General features: G+C 41.9%; 1 protein-coding gene across 3 annotated transcripts in view; it reads left to right on the forward strand.

Annotated features, from left to right (window-relative positions):
• The window catches only part of creb3l1 (cAMP responsive element binding protein 3-like 1), a 45,569-nt gene extending 27,224 nt beyond the window's left edge, over positions 1–18,345 (forward strand). Inside the window, exons 5-12 of one of the 3 annotated variants that reach the window (XM_006642676.3) lie at positions 2,607–2,764; positions 3,818–3,967; positions 4,704–4,762; positions 5,802–5,870; positions 11,491–11,590; positions 12,411–12,537; positions 14,331–14,580; positions 15,052–18,345. In XM_006642676.3, the coding sequence (XP_006642739.2) occupies positions 2,607–2,764; positions 3,818–3,967; positions 4,704–4,762; positions 5,802–5,870; positions 11,491–11,590; positions 12,411–12,537; positions 14,331–14,580; positions 15,052–15,088 (950 nt within the window). In that variant the 3' untranslated portion in view covers positions 15,089–18,345. The remainder of the gene's footprint in view (positions 1–2,606; positions 2,765–3,817; positions 3,968–4,703; positions 4,763–5,801; positions 5,871–11,490; positions 11,591–12,410; positions 12,538–14,330; positions 14,581–15,051) is intronic. The other 2 variants (XR_011182915.1, XM_069181704.1) reach the window with 2 other exon arrangements.
• Positions 18,346–21,421: the final 3,076 nt, after the last annotated feature.

Consider the following 21,421-nt stretch of genomic DNA (forward strand, 5'->3'; position numbering starts at 1 on the left):
AAAACCTGTCGCTCTGCAGCAAGTTCATCGCAGTGCAGCTTGTTATAACATTACCTCAGCAGAGAAATGGAGAAATGTCCCTTGTGTTATTTGGCCACATTAACTTTTCCGTAGCATTTTCACGTCTTCCCAGTGGGGCAAAAGAAAAAGTGGTAAATGTAAGAACTTTTTATGGTAAATCTGAGTTTTTAATTGTTATGGTAGTCCTCTTGAGGTTTGGTTGTAGCCCATTATTTCCCTTCATGATTATTAAATGGGTTAAATAAGAATGTCAGAATTTATGGAGCTTCTATATTTAAGTGATTTATTTAATCTGGGCTCCTCCTTCCCCCCACGTGCTCTAATGTTGTGGACAAAGAGTCATACACAGACAGCACTGTGCTTCAGTTTCCAGTTTCCATGGTAAAAGCAGACCACTCCTGTTTCTTCCTGGGAAAATACCTCTTTGGTTCAAGACCCATGCCTACCGATACTCAATCCTCTGGGTCTGGGGTAGGTCGGGTGTTTTAAACAGGTGAGCAGTGCTTATAATGTGCTCACTCTTAAGTTTTAAAGGTCTGCAGGCCTTTAAATGTACACTGATCCAAAATGAACTTGTAAAGTAAGTAGCCTGTGTGTATTTCACAAGGGACATTGTGTTTGCTGTGTTTCTTGGGAATAGAAGTCCTTTTCTACTGTTGATTTTATTGCATTCAGGAGTGTCTGCAGCTAACTCCTGAAGTGTACCACTCACCGGGCTTCTCTTTAGATCAGGCACAGTAACCATACTCGCGCCTCGGTGCTTAGGCAGACCCTGTCCTTCAGCCCCTTATAGCCTCATTGTCTTGCCAACACCCACACTAGGTATTTTAAGGTCTTGTTTGACTCGGGTATTAGTGGGTCTTGGGTCCAATCTTAAAATGTCAAACCTCTCCAGTCTTTCAGCAGTTGAGAATTATTCCTTTTTAACAAAAGCTTCAGTCTGTAGTGTGTTTTTATTCCCTGTGCTGTTCTGTTTGAATTCTAAACATAATTATTAATGGATCATTTAAACAGCCAAGGGCATGTGAATTCCGACCTGCTATGTGCCTGTGTTACAGCTAGCACCAAGGTAGTGCACTCAGTTACATCACATTAGAAGAGAATCCTCTGTGGTTGTGCAAAGTGCTGTAAATGGCAATAGAAGCAATGCTATATCCACTGACCTCATGAATAATGTTTAATGCATCCGGGTTTCCTATTGGAAACGAAGAGTGAAGTGAAGAATGGTAAAAGTACAATAAAACAGAGAGAAAGCATCACAGAAAACAAGAAAACGTTGCAAATCTAAATAAACACATGGTACAGGCCTTGGAGGAGTATAGAGAACCCATGCAGATTCACCAAAATAAGCATTAATGAGGGTTGACATGCAGCACTGAAACAGCAGCACCTGCTGGCCTCTCAGATCACCTACAGTAGTTATTCTGTTGAAAAGATACTTTACTGACTGCTGAAGATGCTGAAAATGCTTTGATGATTGCAAAGGATTGCAACAAAATAAACATCTTTAAATGCCTAATCCAATCTCCTTATCCATTGCTAGACTTAATTGCTTAATAAGAGCAGGGTATATCTAATAATTGCTGAGCTGCAGAATGGAAGCTGGAAACGTTTATTATTTCTTTTCTGATGTGTCTGCTTTATACAAAGATTTACCCAGTGCTTTCTGCCTTTTCCAGTAACAACAATTAAACTAGTTTTGCGTACTTTGGAATGCGGCCAGTCTAAATGCACGGTCCAGCATTTCTCAGAATAATCCATTTTTACAATTTAGTGCACAGTTCTGCATTCTTTATCTTAAAATTCTTTATTGCACTCACACGGAGGCTATTAAGAACAGCCCTCTGTGGACTTTCTTTGGCATTACGGGACTTTGAATTGATCAAGGAATTTTAAATGACCTGGGAAAACTGAAGTCACATTTACTTTTTAGAGTATGATTAATATTCTAATACTGTCAGACTTTTTGAGACGAGTGGGTTCAATTCATGTCACTGTCTCCCAGGGCTGGGGCATTATGGGTGCATTATTAGTGTCATCAGAAGCAGCAGTCAAACAGTTTTGACTTTTGGTTTTAATTGGCCTCTTAAACTGTGATTTTAGAAAGCTGCATACTCCCTACAGTGGTCGTTCATAACAACATAAGAACAGTTGCATTTGGCCTGTTTGCTGGTAGCTAATTGATCCAAAGGTTTCGTGAAAGATGGCTGGGTAGCCTGATCCAACGCCCCACCCCCCCATCCCTGTGTGTTAAATAGCGCCTCCTGTCTTGATTGGGGAATTTCATTCAGTTGTGTCTTGAAAGGCGCCAGGGTGCCTGCTTCGATAGCATGACTGGGTAGCCTGTTCCAAACCCCCACATCCCTGTGTGTAAAGTACTGCCTCCTGTCTTGATTGGAGAATCTCATTCAGCTGCTTCTTGACAGACGTCAGGGTATCTGCTTCAGCAAAACGGCTGGGTGGCCTGTTCCTCAGTTCCACAGCCAGGGGCGTGCAGTCCTACGAGTCTGACTGGTGCTTGCCCTCTCCCGGTTGTCGAAACCATGCTGGCTCTCTTGACCTGTTCCCTCTTTCCCCTCTGGCAGATGAGCAGTTGCAGCTGCCGCCCACTCCTCCCAGCAGCCACGGCAGCGACAGCGATGGTTCCCAGAGCCCCCGCTCCCTGCCCCCCTCCAGCCCGGCGCGCCTGCCCCCTCGCGCCTCCACCGCCATCTCCTCCTCGCCCCTCCTCACCGCCCCCCACGTAAGCTGCCGCCCTGCCCAGCCAGCCTGCCCGGTTACCTCCTTTGAAGTCCCCGGGTTTGCATGCTAAGCCGATGTTTCTTCTCATCGGCTGCTTGAGGCTCCTCCAGACGATGTACTGAACACCAGTGAGACCTTCCCTGCTTCTCAAAACCACACGGCTTGGAAACATTTCAGGATCCGGACCACATTGCTAACAGGAGCCCAGATGAGAATGGGCTGCCAAGAGGTTGAAAAATGCATTTCACACTTGCTTCGGTTGACTGTAGTAGGAGTGAGTCATCGTGCTGATGCGTTCTTTTCAGAATTTGGCGTTGCTGATAAGAACGCAGGAAATAAATCTTTTTGGATTAGGGAACCCAGTTAGATAAAAAGAAAATAGCTCTCGGCTAGGCTTGAGACTTGGCTAGAAAGTCACTTGCGATCTGATAAGCTTGAAGTCTGCCTGCACGCTTCTCAGATCCTCCAAACAAGACCATGCTGGGTAGAAGCATGATACTAGTAGATGCTAGGTGGATGCTGCACATTGGAGGTGGAGGGGATCCCCATTGCCTGTAAAGTGCTTTGAGTGGAGTGTCCAGAAAAGTGCTATATAAGTGTAAGCAATTATTATTATTATTATTATTATTATTATTATTATTATTATTACTAACCCAGTCCTAATCAGGAGCAGATTCAGCAGTGTCATTCAGATAAAAACAAAATGCCTTGCGTTTGATAAGGAAAGTGAAATTGTTTTGAAATATCTTTTGCAGTGTAGAACTGGTTTAATTTAACCTTTCATTAGTTATACAGACATAATGATTGCCACATAATCACGGTCATATACTGTGGTTTTGATTTGAATCAAAGCCAGATTAAACTGGGAATCGGAGAGACAGAGGTCAGAGTGACAGAGGTAGCCGGAGAAGATCTACAGTACCACAGGCAGGGAGTTCTGGGAAGGGCTGCTGTAGCGAGAACAGTGGAGCTTCATGTTTCCTGGTCTCTGCAGACCAAGCACACTGCTGTGTGGCCGCCAGCACTGAGCCTCCACTCTGGTTTCGTCCCGCAGAAGCTGCAGGGAACCTCAGGACCCCTGATGCTGACAGAGGAAGAGAAGCGCACCCTCATCGCGGAGGGCTACCCTGTGCCCAACAAACTGCCCCTCACCAAGGCTGAGGAGAAGGCACTGAAGAGGGTCAGGAGGAAGATCAAGAACAAGGTGATTAAAACCTTGTTGGCACACCTGCACCTTTTGGGGCTGATTTAGCTCTTCAGGAAAATCCAATTCAGAAGCTGTGTTGTGTAAAGTCCTGCAGTGACTAAATTGGGACATTATATTACAACTTTTCAGATGAAGTTCTGAAATTTCAGAGCCTCTTCTTTCCAGAAGACAGGAAGTGAAACCTGGTTTTACCAGGCTGGAACGAAGATGCAGATGCTTGGTTTCTCCATATCCTGCTGTAATGGCAGGGTGTGCTGTTCTCATCGCTCCTCACTGCTCTTCCCACCTGGGGCTCCTTCTGTGTCCATGTGTGCCCTGCTAAATTCCATGCAAACGACTGGCATCCCATTCAAGATGTGGTCCCTCCTTGTGTCCTTGCTACCAGATTAGGCTCTGGTTCTGCGCCAACCCCAGGAGTAAAAAGTGATCACTGAAAATGAATGGTAAACACTGCCCGAGTTAAAGCAATCAATCCTCTTTTGGTATTGAATAGTTGAATCAATTGCTAGTCTTAGGATTCTCATCTTTTTGTTTCCTTATGTAAAAGACTCAAGAGTGGACAAAATGCTATGCCGCCCATAAAAATAAACATTTCTCTTAATGCTTTGCTTATGAAAATTAAAAGTAAACATTAGGTTGTATTAAAGTTGATTTTTTTTCTTGGCATTATACTGTACATGGGTTTACATGTTACAATTACTGAAAGCTGCTTGTACCTTTTTATTCCAATTAGATTTCCGCTCAGGAGAGCAGGCGCAAGAAGAAGGAGTATGTGGAGTGCCTAGAGAAGAAGTAAGCTTGATTTTTCAACAGTGGGTCCTTAATTTCTTGTTAATTGAAATATTTCTTATTTGGCTACCTTATGTAGACAGAATCATGTACTGCAGGGACTAACTCCTTGTTAGCTAACTTCTGAAGCTTGTGAAGACCTAAGAATGTGTGTGTATTTGTCCTAGACATCTTGGACACAATCCAGGCGTTATTTGTGCTTTAAACATCAACAATTTACTCAACTCCTCTCATGGTTCCTTCTGTTATAATGAATTTAACAGTCGTTAAACCAGATGATCTTGGGTGATAAGAAACCAAGCTTGTCATTTAGCAAACTTTAATTCACGCTGATCAGAATCTTCAAAAACCAGATCAGTTGTTACCTTGAAACAAAGTGGCAAACATTTCAGTAGACAATAGCCATGGAACTTTTGACTCATCTTCAAACTAAAAATACAGGTATGAATGATAGACTCTTGTTTGACAGGGCTTTCTTCTTTCATGGATAATGCTGCTGTCAGATATACTGTAGGGTTTATCTTTTGTGATTGGTCACGTCGACTGAAATTTGGTTTGGCAAAATTTAGAGCGGATGTTATTTAGTTGTATGACTTCAGACGTTTTAGATCTCCCAGTTGAATCAGAAATGTAGACCTTTTAGAGGCACCAAGGACTGAAGTACAGTAGATAAACACCATGTTAGGTGAGGCCTAATGAAGATGTATTGTGCCTCAGACAGAGAACAACAGAATATTGGCAGCAGTGAGGAAGTGAAGAATGAAGAGTAACTAAGCATGGAGCAGATCATTGACAATATGCCTGACACTACTCTTTTTGTCGTGCAAAAAAAAATTTATGGATAGACTACCAAATATGTTTTGGAAACACACAGTATATCTGAATGTGTTCTTTGGCCTTTCAAAATGTCTGAGCTGCCCTTGATAGATGCAGTCTTATCGGGGCTGCTGCAGGCCAGAGACATGAGAAAAAAACATGAGAAAAGTGTGATGGTGTGTGCTCCGATCCTGTGATTAAGAGTGTGGGTGTTCTGGTTGTGCAGGGTGGAGACATACACCTCGGAGAACAACGAGCTGTGGAAGAAAGTGGAAACGCTGGAGAGTGCCAACAGGTGAGAGCCAGGAGAGACTCTCTGTGTTTATTAATTTCTGCAAAACTCTACTGAAGAAATCAAATATTTCAAGAAAGAAACAGCAAAGAAAGACAAAAAAACAGCAGAAGCCAGATTTGACTTTGAATGTTTGACTATATCAAAATGGATTGTTCCATGAATTGCTTGCAAGAGGTTTCTCATTAACTAAAATACATACACGAGGAGGTTAAGGAATTATCTAGGTTGAATTTCTCAATATGCATGTCGGTTTAGCTGCAGGGAATTTTTTTCTGTGCCTGCATGGCACTGGCACAGTAGATTACCTTTTTTAATGCTATCCCTTGCATATGCAAAAGCATACACATCTGAAATCAATTTGAATGTGTAAGGAGCCCCCTCTAAGCACAAATGTATCCCTTTGTTTTGAAAGACCATGAAAATCTTATTTATGCTCCACACAGGGAACAGAGTTAATGTCAAGACAGATGATGTAGCCTACAAATGGAGAAAGTCACACTGTGCCTGGCTTTGGTTTCTGATCAAAACGTTTGTTAGCAAAACACCTAAAAAACAAACAAACTTTTTAATTCAGGGAGGGGTCTCAGTTACATTGCTTCTTTTACCAGGACCACATTTACAGTGTTTCTTCCCAGGACTGGGGTTTTAAAGCTGCAACCCCTGTGCCTTTATGCCAATCTCTGCTGGAGCGCACCAGTGTGTTTCGATAACGTCAGCCCAGCAGACTTCTTCAGTATGAACAGCGAAATTCAAACCAGAAGAGGCAAGTGAAAACTATGTGGACCTGCACTCAAACTGAAAACAGGAGACTTTACACAAAGAGTGGTGGGAGTGTGGAACAAGCTGCCCAGCCATGTTGTTGAAACTGATACACTGTGTTCTTTCAAGAAAAAACAAGCAGATATGATCCTGGGACTAATTAACTACGAAGAACCAAATTATCTAGATGGACCAAAATAGCCTCCTCTCATTTGTAGCCTTCCTAGTGATCTTATGAATGATTACAAACTTGGCACACTGAGCTGTTTTAATAAGTAGGGTTGACTGGGGACCAGAGAAGACAGAAAGCAAAGTCAGGTCAAAAATATAAATAACTCCTTACACTTACAGTATATGTATATGGTGGACTTGTATGGAGGCCATGAGTGATTAAGGCCAGGGGGAAATATGGCCAGGACAGCAGAGGAACACCCCTACTCTTGTTGAGAAACATCCTGGGATTTTAAATGACCACAGAGAGTCAGGACCTCGGTTTTATGTCTCACCCAAAGGACGGCATATAGTGTAAAAATTATTTAGCATTAGGACATTAGCATTAGGTCCCACTGGCCCCACTTACACCTCTTCCAGCAGCAATGTTAGCTTTCCCAGGAGTCTCCCATCCAGGTACTGACCAGGCTCACAGCTGCTGAGCTTCAGTGTGCTACCAGTTGTAAATTGTAGGGTGAAACAGCTGCTGGCTATTATATACAGTATATAGCTTGTTCATATAGTTTGTTTATAATGTATATATAGCTTGTTTAGAGCTGAGTTGGAATGAAGATACATTGACCCTCTTTGGACAGGATTGGACATGCTAGTTCTAGATGTTATTGTCTCCATTACCTCAGGTTCTTTGCAGACTACTGATGATTTAAGCACTATAATATAGCAAATGTTGAATCTCCTTCTCCCCTGCTACTGTAGGTTACAAACAGTAACTGCAAACTGGGTCCATGCTGATATGAATCAGGAAGTTTTCCTATGCATGTTTGTTTTAGAGATAGATCAAAGCTCCAGAAACAATTCAATCCATAAATAATAAAGCCTGAAATTAATTGAAACAATCCTTTGAAGGCTGGAATGGAATCAAAAGATGAACTTAAGAAAGTCATGTGTGATGGGAGTACATTTTCTGTTTAGTAGTTAGTCGCTAATTGAGGATTTCATCCAGGGTAATAGCTACAACAACACAACTATCCAGCTTGTTCCATACCCTCACAACCCTTTGAGGAAAGAAATGCCTCCTGTTCTTGGGTCTAAATGCACATCCATTTAGTTTGAACTTTGTGTCCTCCGGGTAAAACCAGAGCACAGCGCAATATCAGAAATGCCACTCTCCGTTCAAATGTATCTAAACCATCTCACTATAAATAGAAATGAAACATAAGTACAGTATGTTGCCTTCACAACTTCTGACATGTGATTGTATTCCCTGACTGTATACCCTACATAAAAGGCTTGATGTGGCAATTGGAATTTATTTAAACAGGTTTCATTTTGGGTTTTTTTTGTTTAAAAAGACCAGAGAGAAATCCCATGGAACATGACTTTTGTTTTTGTAGAAATTCCCAGACGCTGCTCTATTAAGCATTGACGGGGTTTGGCAGCGGGAGGTACAAAAAACGAGTCATTGAGGAATTTACGTTGGCTGAATCTGCTCTTGCAGATCAAGTGGAGTGATTCTAATGCACCCCATACGCGACAGAACATTTAGTCGTTTTCCATAGCTTGCATATACAGTACAATAAAAAAATAAGTGGAAACTCTTAGCGAATGGCTATTTACCTGCAGTGTGGAGGGTGTTCTCCTTTATCTTCTTAACTGAGGTCATAGCTTTGACATTATCACACAACGCTCGCAGATACGTAGATCGCATTTATTTTTATTGCGTCTTGAGTGGCTATTGACAGATGTTTAATTGCTGGTGAATATTTCCAGCTCTCGCGTAGCAGTGACGGAATGTCGTGGCCATTATAATTACAGTGCAAATAAAAAGTTTGCTTTGATTATTTAGTCATGGAAATCTCCGAATAAAACTCAGAAGAGCAATTGGAAAAAAACACCAGAAAAGGGAGAAAAACTTCACAGACTAGGTTGCTCTTAGTGCTCGGTTTTTGTTTTCAGATCGACTCCACACCAGCCCAAAACCCCACCATTAAACCTCAGAACCTCCCAGGGCAGCCAGGTCCCACTATAGTGACCAAAACACGCGGAAGTTACCGTGAAAAGTAAAAGCAGGAAACGACGCTGTAACTTTGTAACTAACTTACTGTAAGCGGTGGTTCTCTTCCACCAGGTATATAGGAGCGGGGGGTGTTGGTCGTTAGTTTTTGTCTATATATTAAAAAAGTGATTAGTGTATGGTTCAAGCAGAGGAAAACGTTGAGAAAAAAAACGAAGGTGATCACTCGGCATTTCTGCCAGATAATCCATCACTATTGCAAAACTCCAGATGGGTCGCGCATAATCGGGGAACGATTTAGTCACACACTTCGCTGGTCAGGCAGACTTTGTGCCAGCAAACATAAACACAGAAGAGTGCCTGCTGTACTTTTTTAATTTGTCTTTAATTAGTTAGCCACTTTGAGACGCAAAGGGAATATTGACGTGAAATTCCCCTGCGCGCCGGTATTTAATTAAATCACGGCGAATGTGAGCAAGTCACAAAAGTTTTAGTTTTTTCTTTCAGAGTTTTCCAAGGAGGGGTGTGTTACATATGATACAATAAGGATAAATCCCCTTGTCTCCTAGCGGACTACTCCAGTATCCACTGCAGTATTCACCGACAGTGCCGCCTTAAAAGGAATTATAAAGAGCCGTAACTGGATGACTTTTGCAACTTTTTAGGAATGTGAAGGAAATAAGTGCTCCAATCGATCAGGGCTGCTGGTGAAACGCATTTGAAAACGATAAATACTGTATCTAGAACTCAATCATGCAAGTATTCAAATGCAGTGTATTGTTTCGAGAACTTCATTAGTGTAGCTATCAACACAACCGTTTAATCCTGTACATGAATAATAAAAAAAAAAAGGTTTTGTGTCATACATATTTAAAAGTGCATCGGTATGATATAATTATTTTACTCTAATAATTTATTGCGAGAACATCGTGGTAGAAAGTATTTTATACCCCCCTGGAAAGTCCTTTTTGGAATTCCATTCAGCATCAGTCAGCCGAAAAAAGAACAGAAGAATTTGATGACATTTTTGGACGGATAGGTCCCTCTAGTGGTTAAGATATATAACAGCAACTAGTGCACGGAATTCAGTTGGTACAATATGAAAATGCTTCAGAATCAGATAACAGAATAGCAAGTTAAACTGAACAACAATATAATAAATAAAAATCCATTTTTTGTGAATCCAACAACATCATCCAGATAATTATTGACATCTAGTATCTAGTTTTTCTAATGTACGCACTGGCCCTTAGTGCTAATGATGTGAAATATCGTTGACAAATAATTGCAACACATTTAAATGTGTATAACTTTTTCAGCTACAGGTCTGCACCATTTGTATTTGACTTTTACTGTTTTTTTTATTTTAAAACGTGTTTTTCATTGGGTCTCACGTATTTTGAAGTATGGCTGTTGAGAATAATTTCACGCGTTGCTCTCTGTCCTGCGTCACCCCAGACTACCTCACCACATGCTGGTTGTGCAGGGATGCAGTGGGCGTCACTTTTTGACTTTTTGCCAGGGGCTTCGTTGTAGCTGTAAGATATTTTTGCTTTTGGCTGCAGCAAGCAAGAAAATACTGTAGGCTGCCCAAAAAGTACCACTGAGGTTAGGTTTACATAACTGTCTTTCACTCATGCCTCACTCGCTGACCTCTGGATCTTTGCGCTGAGTACTTTCTGAAAGCAAACTGAGGCTGGGAAGTTACAAAAGACCAAGAAAGAGGAGGACAGGAGTAAGCCCAATCTGCAGTTTATTTGTTGCCTGAAAAAAGTGATCACATTTCTGAATTCAAATTTGAAATGTACCTTTAGGTTGGCCCAGTGGGGTCCTGGGTTCAATTTCTGGGGTGCTATCTGTGTGGAGTTTGCGTATTCTCCCCTAGTTTTTATGGGCTTCCTCTAGGTGCTCAACTTCCTCCCACAGTCCAAATACATATTGGTAGGTTAATAGGCTCCTGGGAATATTGGCCCTGGTGTGAGAGTGTACGTGTCTGCGTTTGTGTGTGTGTGTATCTCCTGTGATGGACTGGTGTCCTCTCTAGGGTGAACCCAACCTTGTGCCCGTTGATTGCTGGGATAGGCTCCAGCTCCACAGTAATACTCTCCTGGATACTGCAGATAGAAAACGGATGTAATGAATTTGGTCGTATTTATTTTCTCAAACTCCGATGGAAGGTATCGCCCCCTGCAGCTTTACAGCGTGTCACGTTGTCACCTCCTGTCCTGGCTGGTTTTGTTGTGGTCAAAGGTTCAGTGGGCTCTCTCTGCTCGCAGGAGGTGTCAGAGTCCTCCCCTGCACCATGACCTTGAGAGACAGGCCGGGGCAGGAGCTGGGGGCCTCGCAGCGAGGGGTGTCAATAGTGCCCTCACACGTCTGCGACTGCTTCAGCCTCGCCGTACAGCAGCGTCACCACAGCGGTGATGGGACATGCGAGGTGTGAAAGGCCAGCAGGCCTGTACTGTCTCGCAAGACGTTTCTGTGCACCGGGCCAGGGAGCTGCAGGAATAGGTTTTATTTTTTGAAACATTACTTGGTTATCAATAAGACCTAGTTTTATGAAGAGGCGAGGGGCTGATTTTGAAGAAATATAGAGATGATGTCAGCGAGGAAGTCCAGTCTCACAGCTGAGGTGTGTGCCAGGCTTAACAGACCTGTCTTGTGTTTGCTTTTCAGGTCTCTCCTCCAGCAGTTGCAGAAACTGCAGGTCCTGGTAGCTGGAAAGGTGCCCCGCTCTTGCAAAATGGCTTCAACCCAAACAGGGACTTGCCTAATGGTAAAAGCATATATCTCTCCACACATAAAGCTGTGTTGTCCCTTCCCTGCTTTGTCCATTTAAAATCACTTTAAATGTTTCCTGCATTCAAAAGCCTTGGGCCATTGGCTTCTCCTCTCGTCCGTTATAAACTTTATGACTTTTTTTTAATTTGTGTGCAGTTGTTGCTTTCTAAAGTTTCATGTAATTTAGCAAAATATCTAATGGTGTTTAAACAGCACTGTGCTAAATAAGGTTTCCCTGGATTTGTCCAGCGTTTGGTGAAGCGTTTTTTAATGAGAGGCTTCACAGGTGAAAGAAAAAAAGACTAGACTTACAGGTTGAGCAGCTATTACCCCACCTATCAGCTGAGCTTATCCCACACTGTAATCTCCAAACTGGACTTCTTTCTACTGTATATGGCACACCTTTATACACCATTCCCCGTGTGAGCCTTCCCAAAGCCCAGCCAATTCACAATTATACAACCACAAGTGAACTGACAAGTGTGGACATGCAAGTCTCTGGGGGCTGACCTTTTGGCGACCTCTAATGGTGACTTCATTGTCAATGCAAACCCCCCCCACTCCACTTCCAGCAGACAACCCACCTTAGTGTTTCACTTCCTGCCAATTTGAGACGGGCTATGAAAAATAAAAAAACAACAAAAAAACGTTCCCATATACTGATAAGGACTGATGATAAATAATTGATTTATTAAACTAGAAGAGCATTATTGTGGTTGATCGTGTCCGTATTGGGAACGAGTATAGCTTATTCTCAGAATGGAATGCTGTGCAGCTGGAAAGGTTATTTTTCCTGCTGGTTCTTCCTCCTGCAGGTTGCTGTGCTGTGTTTTGTGCTGGTCCTGGGTTCCTTCATGCCCTGCTTGCCCGAGTTCTCCTCGCTATCCCAGACCGTGAAATCCAACCCACTGGCCTCAGCAGATGTGTACACCACCAGTCACAGTGCGTGTCGTTGTCCACCAGCGTTTTTCTCTAGAAATGTCAATGATCTGAATAGCTAACACCTCTGTGCCAAACGAAGAGGGATGGTTTATGTTAGATCGGCTCAAGACTCCCAGTAAGAGGGGTAACTGGTTAGATGGTGGGTGGTGTCTGTTAGCCGGAAGCAGGGAGCCTCCTGTGAAGGCAAAGCTGCCGAAAGGTACCAGGTTTATAATTTTTACTACTGGGGTTGGATTTTGTTTAAACCAAACCCAAACGTCATTCCAGACTTCCATAGACCACATTTGGCAACTCTACTGATTAGATGAAGTCTAATATTTGTGACTAAATATGTCCTGCTGTCCCACAGCTGAGCCCTTGGAGAGTAATTCCGTACATTAAGTTATTGGTCCTCAAATTGAACAAAAACCTGGTTCTTTTGAGGACAGGTACCAAGTCTTTTTTCCCCTCTGTTCTTTTGTTATTCTTGTCTTTTATATCTGATTTAACAGGATTAGTATCACCACTGTACATCAAGGTTTTGTCCCTTATAAGGAAAATGAGAGTGTCTGACAGTATACTTGTTTTGAACAAATTAATTGAAAGCTGCCTGTTGTTTTGTGTTCAAAGAGCCTGGCCTAGGGTAGTCAGCTATGTTTAAGATCAGCTTTGTGACAGTCAAATTAAAAACAGTGAGGCTTTGCTAGCGGCTCTGATTGGCTGGTCTGCTCAGGGTTGCCGTAGAAACCTCAGATCTGGGGAAAAAAAGGGAAATGCTGAGCATTGCAGAGGCTGTGTGTATTTACCGGTGTGGAAATTACCAATCATGTATATTCAGAAATGTATCCACGACCCCATTTTGTTACAGCTCTGTTTTGCATTTCGGATTTCGACTAACATCCACCTGAAATAGAAACATTTCACATAGTTAAATAAAACAGTTGAAATAGCCCCTGAAGGGCTTTTTAAACAGAATCTATCATCTGTGCAGAAAAATGATTGTTGTACTTCAAAGCCTCTTCAGACAGAATTTCATATCCTAGTTGTGCTGCATTATGACGTTTCAGTTTGCATAGTTTAAAGTCTGAAGTTATCACCATTGTACTTTGATGAACTGAAAGTATAGAAATAAAAGAGTAGAGATGTGACATTTAAAAGCAGATAAGGTATATTAAAGCATTAGGAAGAACCAGACCTCTTGCTTGTTATTCATTATGTTCAGAACAGAGTTTTTAATGGCTCTAATAACTTCATTAGAAATGTGTTTCATGATCCAGACGCTGTGTCCCTGATCCATATGCCACCTGTATTCTTCTCTTCTGTTTTTCAAAGTGTTGTAAAAATCCAATAAACTCCACTTTGATACGCTGGTTTGACCCATTAAGGGTGCAGGTTCAGGCGTCACGTACCCGAGATTACATGGTTTACGTAGCGTGCTTCTGTGGAATAACAGGCTGTTATGGTTTTGTCTGGTGCTGTTGGAGGAGTAAACAGGCTGACTGCTTTGACGGATCAGTTCTCAGTGTGTTCACCGGATAGAGGCGAGCCTGGGTTCAATCCATTTACAAGTATTATTTTGACGGCCCTAAATACAGTACTAAATGTCGTGCCATTGGTTTTCACCTTGTACAAATATTTATCTGTATCCAGGCTGGAGGTTCAGAGCTCACAATGTAAACATTTTCACCTCGACTTATTTACAAACCAAATCAAACGGTTGAGTGTTGCTGAAAATAAGAGTGCTCAATCTCTGTCAGACCCCCGTCACTGAACAGCCCATCAATGTCTGCCTGTGTTTGTCCGGTGTGTTTCAGTTCGCTCACGAAGCCTCCTGTTCTACGACGAGGGCTCCCCACTGGAGGATCGGTACGGCGCCTTCCTCAAGATGGAGAACCCTGGCGACTGGGAGGGAGCGCCCCGAGACTTTCCCGACGAAGCGCCAGCCCGCAGTCCTCGGGCAGAGCACGAAACCACCAAGTACCTCAGCAAGGCTCACGTGGACATGATGGACTTCAACAGGACGGGCTCGGAGTTCATTCACGAAAAAGAACAGTATCACAAAAGGTGAGGCCAGGTCTGCAATGTCCTGGGCTGCTCTGGGGTTCAGGGAACAAATCGGAGAGCAAAACCAGAAACGATCATGGTGGAATTTAGTGATCTCTTTCTGGTTGGGGCTCAGGGGCCCTGCAAGGTTTTTTCATACACTGTCCAGGGTGACCCCAGAAACCAAGGGCATCCGTGCACCCAAAGCATAGACCATTAGTGTGTAAAAGCTGGACTCTCACACAGATCTGACAAGGCTGACTTGCAGTTCTTCCTTAAAAGTTCTGAATTAGTGTAGCATAGTTGTAGAGCTTCTCTTTGATTTTGTTCTTTTAACTGAGGAGCCTGATTGACAGTGATCTCTTCTCGAAGAAGAATCAGAGAACCCAGAGCTGGTGCACGTTTGAATTTGACACACCAGCAGACGCACTGTAAGGTTGACCTTTGTTGCTTCATTTTCAAGTCCTGTGTTGTTTCGTTTTCGTTCCACAGGGCGGCGAATCCTGATGGCAACGCAGAATACTTATAACCTGTCGCGGGAGGGGGCTGCTCTCCGCAGCCTCGATGGACGCCCGATGGACAGGTCACAGCGGCCGGGAGGCTGGACGGCACCAGGCCAGCTCCATACTGAGCTCAACAGTGCCCCAAGAGTGCCCAAAAGCCCCCCTGGCATCTTTGTAAAACACTGTGCCAAAAACAAACAAAAAAACGCTCCAGGTCCCACTCGGAGAGGGAAAGAGGGATAAGGAATAAGGCGATGACTTACAGTACCAATTTTTTTATAGGAAGGGAAGTTTTTCTTGCAGTTGGAAAATAAATGTCAGGACTTTCGAAATTGATTTGGACAGAAGCGACTTTTTGCATTCTATCCTGTACTGTACCTCTGCTTTCTTCATTTGCTTTGTCTACCTCTGCTGCGCTTGGAGAGAGTGGGAGTTTTTGTGGTAACTGTGCTGAAGAGGTGCTTGACAGAGCTTGTCAATATGTGGATAAACACCACCGAAAAAATCAAGGGTACTAGGGTACTTTGTGGAAAGCAGCGAGACATATAGATTTCCACCCTAGGGAGTTGTGTGGTGGTGTTCCGAATTCAGAACTTCATTTGCTTGAAAAAAAGATATCAAATCCAAATTCACTGTGTGGTTCGATAAAAACTAATTGCACTGTGCTTCAGGACTGCTACAAACTTGAGATTCCTTAATATACTCCAAAGATTTGTACTTTATCTGCAAATTCACATATTTCTAAGTCTGGCCTCATATTTCCTCTTTCTTGAAATTATCCGGATCTGGGGTTTGCAGATTATAGAGCTGTCATTTAGTTTCACATTGCATGGTCTGGTTATATTGCTAAATCCGTACGTAACTACTGTACTGTCTTTGTACTAGGATACAATTACTTCCATTTTCATTGACTCTAGCATATGTTACTACAGATTAACAAGCTTTTAAATTTAAGTGCCTTTCAAGCTCCTTTTCAGTACAGCTGTGTGCATAAACTTTATTTTTAGTTGCAAATTTGAGGTAATTACCCTCTCAATTGCATGTTCTTTTTGCTACTTTTTTTCTGGTTTTCAGTCAAATAGAGGTATTTGGTTTTGGCTGGGAGACAGGGGTAAAATCTTGAATTTTAAATATTTAATGTTTCACCCACCAAAAACAAGCAGGCCATTATCTGTTGCAGGAAAAAATGAGAGAAAGGAACTGGCTTTCATTGTAAATAATAATGACGATGTAATGTTTACATGATCTTGTTTTCTTAACTGTTAAACAGTTTATATACATATTTCTTTATTTCTGTGTCAAGAAAGTTGTATGTATTCAGAACACTATGAGGAGTAGCATTCAGAAAACAATTACACTTCTATACTGTGGTGGTGCAACACTAATTTACTTTTAAATTAAATTAAACAGGAACACATTAGGTAAATGGCATTTATGTCCTATTTAAAAAATGAATTGCCAAGAAGCAATCTAGAAAACATTCTTTACTTAGTTATTGTAAAAATGAATAATACCAAACTTTAATACTGTATAAGTGTTCAAATTTGAAATATATTCTTTGAGATGGCTTTAAATTACTCTGTTTTGGGGAAAATTAGAATAATATGTTTTTTAAAAGAAAGTGCTGGTGTGTGAAAGACGTGCACTATGACTGATTATGAACTATCCATTTGGAGTTTGATATCAATAAAAAAACCTGACTTTAAAATGTTTTTATAAAAACAATCTTCAATGCCTGAGAGTACGTAGAAAAATGTTTTTTTACCTTTAGCTGGAGGAGTTTTAAAGATACCACTCTAGGTGCTGAACTAAACCTCGAGTGTTGCAGTATCCCTTTTAAAGTGAACTGTTGTATAACTAGAGGGAGGTGACTTCCTGAACCCTGGAAAATGAATAACACTGGGTAGGTGGCTTGATAGACTATAAAAAACTGGTCTGTAGGAGTTACATGCTAGGATTTGTGATGAATCTGCACAAATCCATTTTTTTCAGTTGGCACTAACTGTGCATACAATATGCACTTCAGTATTTGAAGCAGGTCCTTAACTATGTGCTGCTACAGGTTTCTCACCCTTCCCGGCCAATAGTCTGCTAATGAAGTTTGAAATGGACCAGGCAGTCCAGCAATCACAATGAAAAAAAATGATTCATTATTAGTCAGTGCAAATTCTAATCACGATGGTGCCTATTGACTTTATTTATTTTTCTTTTTATGTGCAGTAATTGCAATCATTATGGCCACATTCTTGCATAAGAGCTGTTCAGAGACAGCCCAGTACAGTGCCTACATCATTATATTTTAATGTAATATGCCCGCCGTTGCTAAAAGCTTAGGGACTTTTCTAAACTATTGTTTTTAACTGACAAGGGAAACAAGAATCTTAGTTTTGTATTTATGTGGGAGGAGTAGCACCTCAGATGTATCAGCAATTCTCTAGATGAGCAATGAGAAGTTTCAAGGTTCCATTTTTCGCAGATCCCTTTTGTGACCTGTGTTGTTTCCTTAGCACTTCAGATGAACACAGTCACAGGTGGTGAACTGGCGAGGTGGTTGTGAATGACAGAATTTGTTGTGGAAGTGGTCCCAGCCTCTGCTGGAAAAAACCTCTTGAGCAGGCTGGGGTGGTTCACAAGCCCATTTTTACAGAATCTTCTCCAAATCAGCTTTTGATGTCCTTGTGTGAGGAAGGCACAGATGTGCCAACAGCTTCTGCGTGCGGGCAGCTCAGGACTTCTTCCCTGTACTCTTGCTCCAGTGCCAGACGTAAATCACCCGTTCTCAGTTAATAATTTATTTATAACATTGGGCTATTTAACGAAACTCCAGTTTTTAAGCAGTGCTTAAATTTTAACTCCATGTTCCATTACATTAACGTTCCAACAGCTGCCAGTTGCTATTCTGTTTCCATGTGTGAGGAGGCACAAAATGTATTCTAAGAGAGGAGATTCATCTGATCTTCTCCACTGAAAAAGATTCAGAACTGCGCCTTACTGCTGTTTGTCTACAGTACCTTTGGTATTTTTTATTGCCTTTGTACACATGACGAGTGAAAATGTATACTGTAAATAAGTGATGTATTTTTGTATTAAAAATGTATTTTAGTATTCCAGTGGCACCTTTTCGGGATTCCAGTCGGACAGCTGGACTTTAATGTTTTCACCACACAGGAAGATGCATATATTCTAGTGCAAGTAAGGAAAATAAAATCTTGTTTGCCTTTTTTTTTGTTAATGTACTGTCATGTAGAATTAGAATGAAGCAAAATAAAAAAGTGCATCTGCTGTTTGTTGTCTGTGTTTATTGTGTTCCTCTTTGTACACGGTGAATGAAGTTCTAACTGAGCCATACGTAGCTGTGTCTTAGACAGCTTGTCCTGTTTTATCTATACCGCTGCTACGTCCTGTCCTGATGTTGTCCTGCCTTGACATTTTTTGTTCTCTGCACCTGCCCTTCTCTGGTTAACTTCACTGGACTATCTGGGAGTCTTTTCCAATGCACAAAGTCTCTAATCTTCCTTGATCCCATTCATTTGTCCCACACTCTGTTTAGATGATTTGAAAAATCAGAAGCCTAGCCTGTAGGGCAAAGGCAGTGATTCAGTTTATTTTTTCTATTTCTCAAATGCAAAGGGCAAGACCACTCTACCAGAGACTGCACGAGGTCTTTCTTGTTCCCTGTGTTCATGTCTGTTGATTTCCACGTGCTTGTCACATGGCATGAGATTGCAATCTTTGTCTGATTTCCAGGAAACTTTCTCTGTCCTGCTCGATTCACGGAAATTCGTTACTGATCTGACTGCAGATCTGAACTTGGATGGGATCCTATGGGGTACCCTAAGGTTTGGAGTTGTGGTGTTCTGCACCCTTGGAGATGAATGAAGTATTTGTGCTTGAATTGCATTATGAAGTGCCCAGTTAGAGACACCCTGGTTTTCAGGCCTGTGTCAGGCAAAAAGCTAATCCAAGCCTCTTGTGAACTTGGATTCTTTGTTTTATTCTAAAAAATGTTTGGAACATTTAAGGCCCTTTTAAGCAGTCCTGTTTTTTTTAAATGGTCTAGACAAAATCCATCAGCAGTTTCACAGCAGCATCTACCTTAATTCTCCAGTCCACTCCAACTTTTTAATTACCGTGATGGTGTTATTTATGAGGAAAAAGCTCCCTGATGAAAGTTTACTGTGGCATAGCATAACAAAATCAAGCATACTAAAGCATGGTGAAAATCCTGTAAAGAAAGATGGCAAAGTGGATTGGAGGATTTCATCTTGGAAAAAATAGAAAAGTGACAAATTATATTGCATAGTTACAGCAGGAAACAAACCTAAGGAATGTTTCTTACAATAAAGAGAAGTCACAAAAATACAAAATGATATACGTGTTTTATTTAGACTGTAATCTGATCATTATCACATAAAGATGAAGATGACACTTCTCACTTGGGAGTTTGAGATTAAAATTTGGGATAGATTGAATATGCTGTCTGTCTTTCCTTTAAGAGAGACCCAATTATTATGGTATGTATCGGGCCTTTGTAAAGAAGACAGGCATTATGAAATATAAATATGCCAGTCCGGACTAGAGATATAAGTAATGTTTTAACAAACTTTTGCTTTGTCGAACACATACTGCATTTCTAAGATCCTTCTTATTAGAAGGGAAAACTGAGCAAATCTTCCTGGTCTAAAAGAGGCAAAGGACTTTGAGGAGAACAATTCTGTGTTGTCAAGATATAATCATGGCTGCTCCTCCAGGTTAAGAATCACATATTCCCCAGACACGGCTGCAAAAGACCAGATCTTCCAGTGTGGGAGAAGCATGCAACGTTAAAAAACAAACAAACCACTATATAAGAAGACTGAAGCACGCAGGCACAGTGCCATGGGCAACTCTCTGTCTTAAGAGAGATTAGGACGATCACTGGGAGTGAAGCTTCACTTGTGATTAATCAGCTCAGTGGGGAATTATTGATTAATTCCCTCCAATGTCCTTTCATCCTGACATTCAGCAGCAAGATGTACAACAGCATCAGTATTCTTCCCCTATTGTTTTTACTTCCTCCTTGCTCATCACGAAAGGACAAGGCTAGGTAGAGGCAGGGGAAATGAGATTTCTTTGCAGGACTGCTAGGCCAGCTGCCTGTGACCGGGTGAGAAGCTCAGCTGCCAGGGAGAGCCCTGGAGTAAAGTCCTGCTTTTCTGGATTGCGGGGTGCTACTGAGATGGTTTGGGCACCTGGTCCGTCAAGAGGTTTCTAGTGGAAATATGTTGGGAGCCGGGCAGAAGCCTTGAGCCCCAGCAAGGAGACACTAGAGACACTGTACCTCTAAACTGGCCTGGGAATGCTTTGGAATTCCCCAAAATTAGGATTTGGAATCTCTTGCAGAGCTAAAACATGTGTGGTCCTGTCTTGTGGACATGTTGCCATCAGGACCCTCACCAGGACAAGTGGACTGAACGTGGATGGATGGAAACTCACGGCATCATTTCTTCTTGCTTGAATCTGTTCCTCACCCAGGAGTAGAGATTTCAGCGCCGATGGCATAGCTTTAGCAAAGATAACCAACAGATTCAAGATACAGTGTTTAATGCCTGGATTCCACAGACAGAAAAGGGATCATCTGATGGCCCTGTGCTTAATAGGGGCATTCATAAAATGCAGCAGCAGTTACTATAACAGCAGTCAGGTGCAGAGGGTAGGGAGCTGTGTCTAAGCTCCTGCAGGTCTGAGATGGGGATTATTAGGAGGACATGATTGGTAAAGGCCAGGGGGAAATTTAGTCAAAATTGTCTTCACAGTCCTTGCTCACACAGCAGGACACGTCAATGGAGTGTGATACCAGCCAGACTGTCTGGGCATTGCCAGAACACAGCCAGCTATATATACTGTAAGATGGATAAGTCATCTGATTTAACCAAACCTCCATAGGAGAGGGATAGGCTAGCCTGATCAGCACGCTTAGGTGAAGAGGAAAAAGCCCAGTAAGGATTTTGAAAGTGGTGTTTCTCGTTTACTTTTGAACTGAAATCTGTTAGCGAACCAGTTTTTCAGTGTATGTGGAAGATTTTTATCAGTTAAAGTGCACTCGCATTAACTGCGCCTTATTATGATAGTGACTTAATTCAGTTTCTCAACTGGTGTACCTTCAGACATAACAGATAAGTCGCATGAGGAAAAAAACATATTCAACTTAAATAATGTGAGATATTTTAGTACACCAAAGTGTATGCACATAAGACAGAGGCCAAGCTCTGGGATCGTGTGGGGGGGTGAGGTGAGTTTTAAAGACTATGAGACAAAAAGAATACCAGAGAATGACAGAGATGTGCGCAAGAGCTCTGTGTTTCAACATCATTGTAGGT

Source organism: Lepisosteus oculatus, chromosome 21 (assembly GCF_040954835.1).
Source record: "Lepisosteus oculatus isolate fLepOcu1 chromosome 21, fLepOcu1.hap2, whole genome shotgun sequence".
NCBI lineage: Eukaryota > Metazoa > Chordata > Actinopteri > Semionotiformes > Lepisosteidae > Lepisosteus > Lepisosteus oculatus.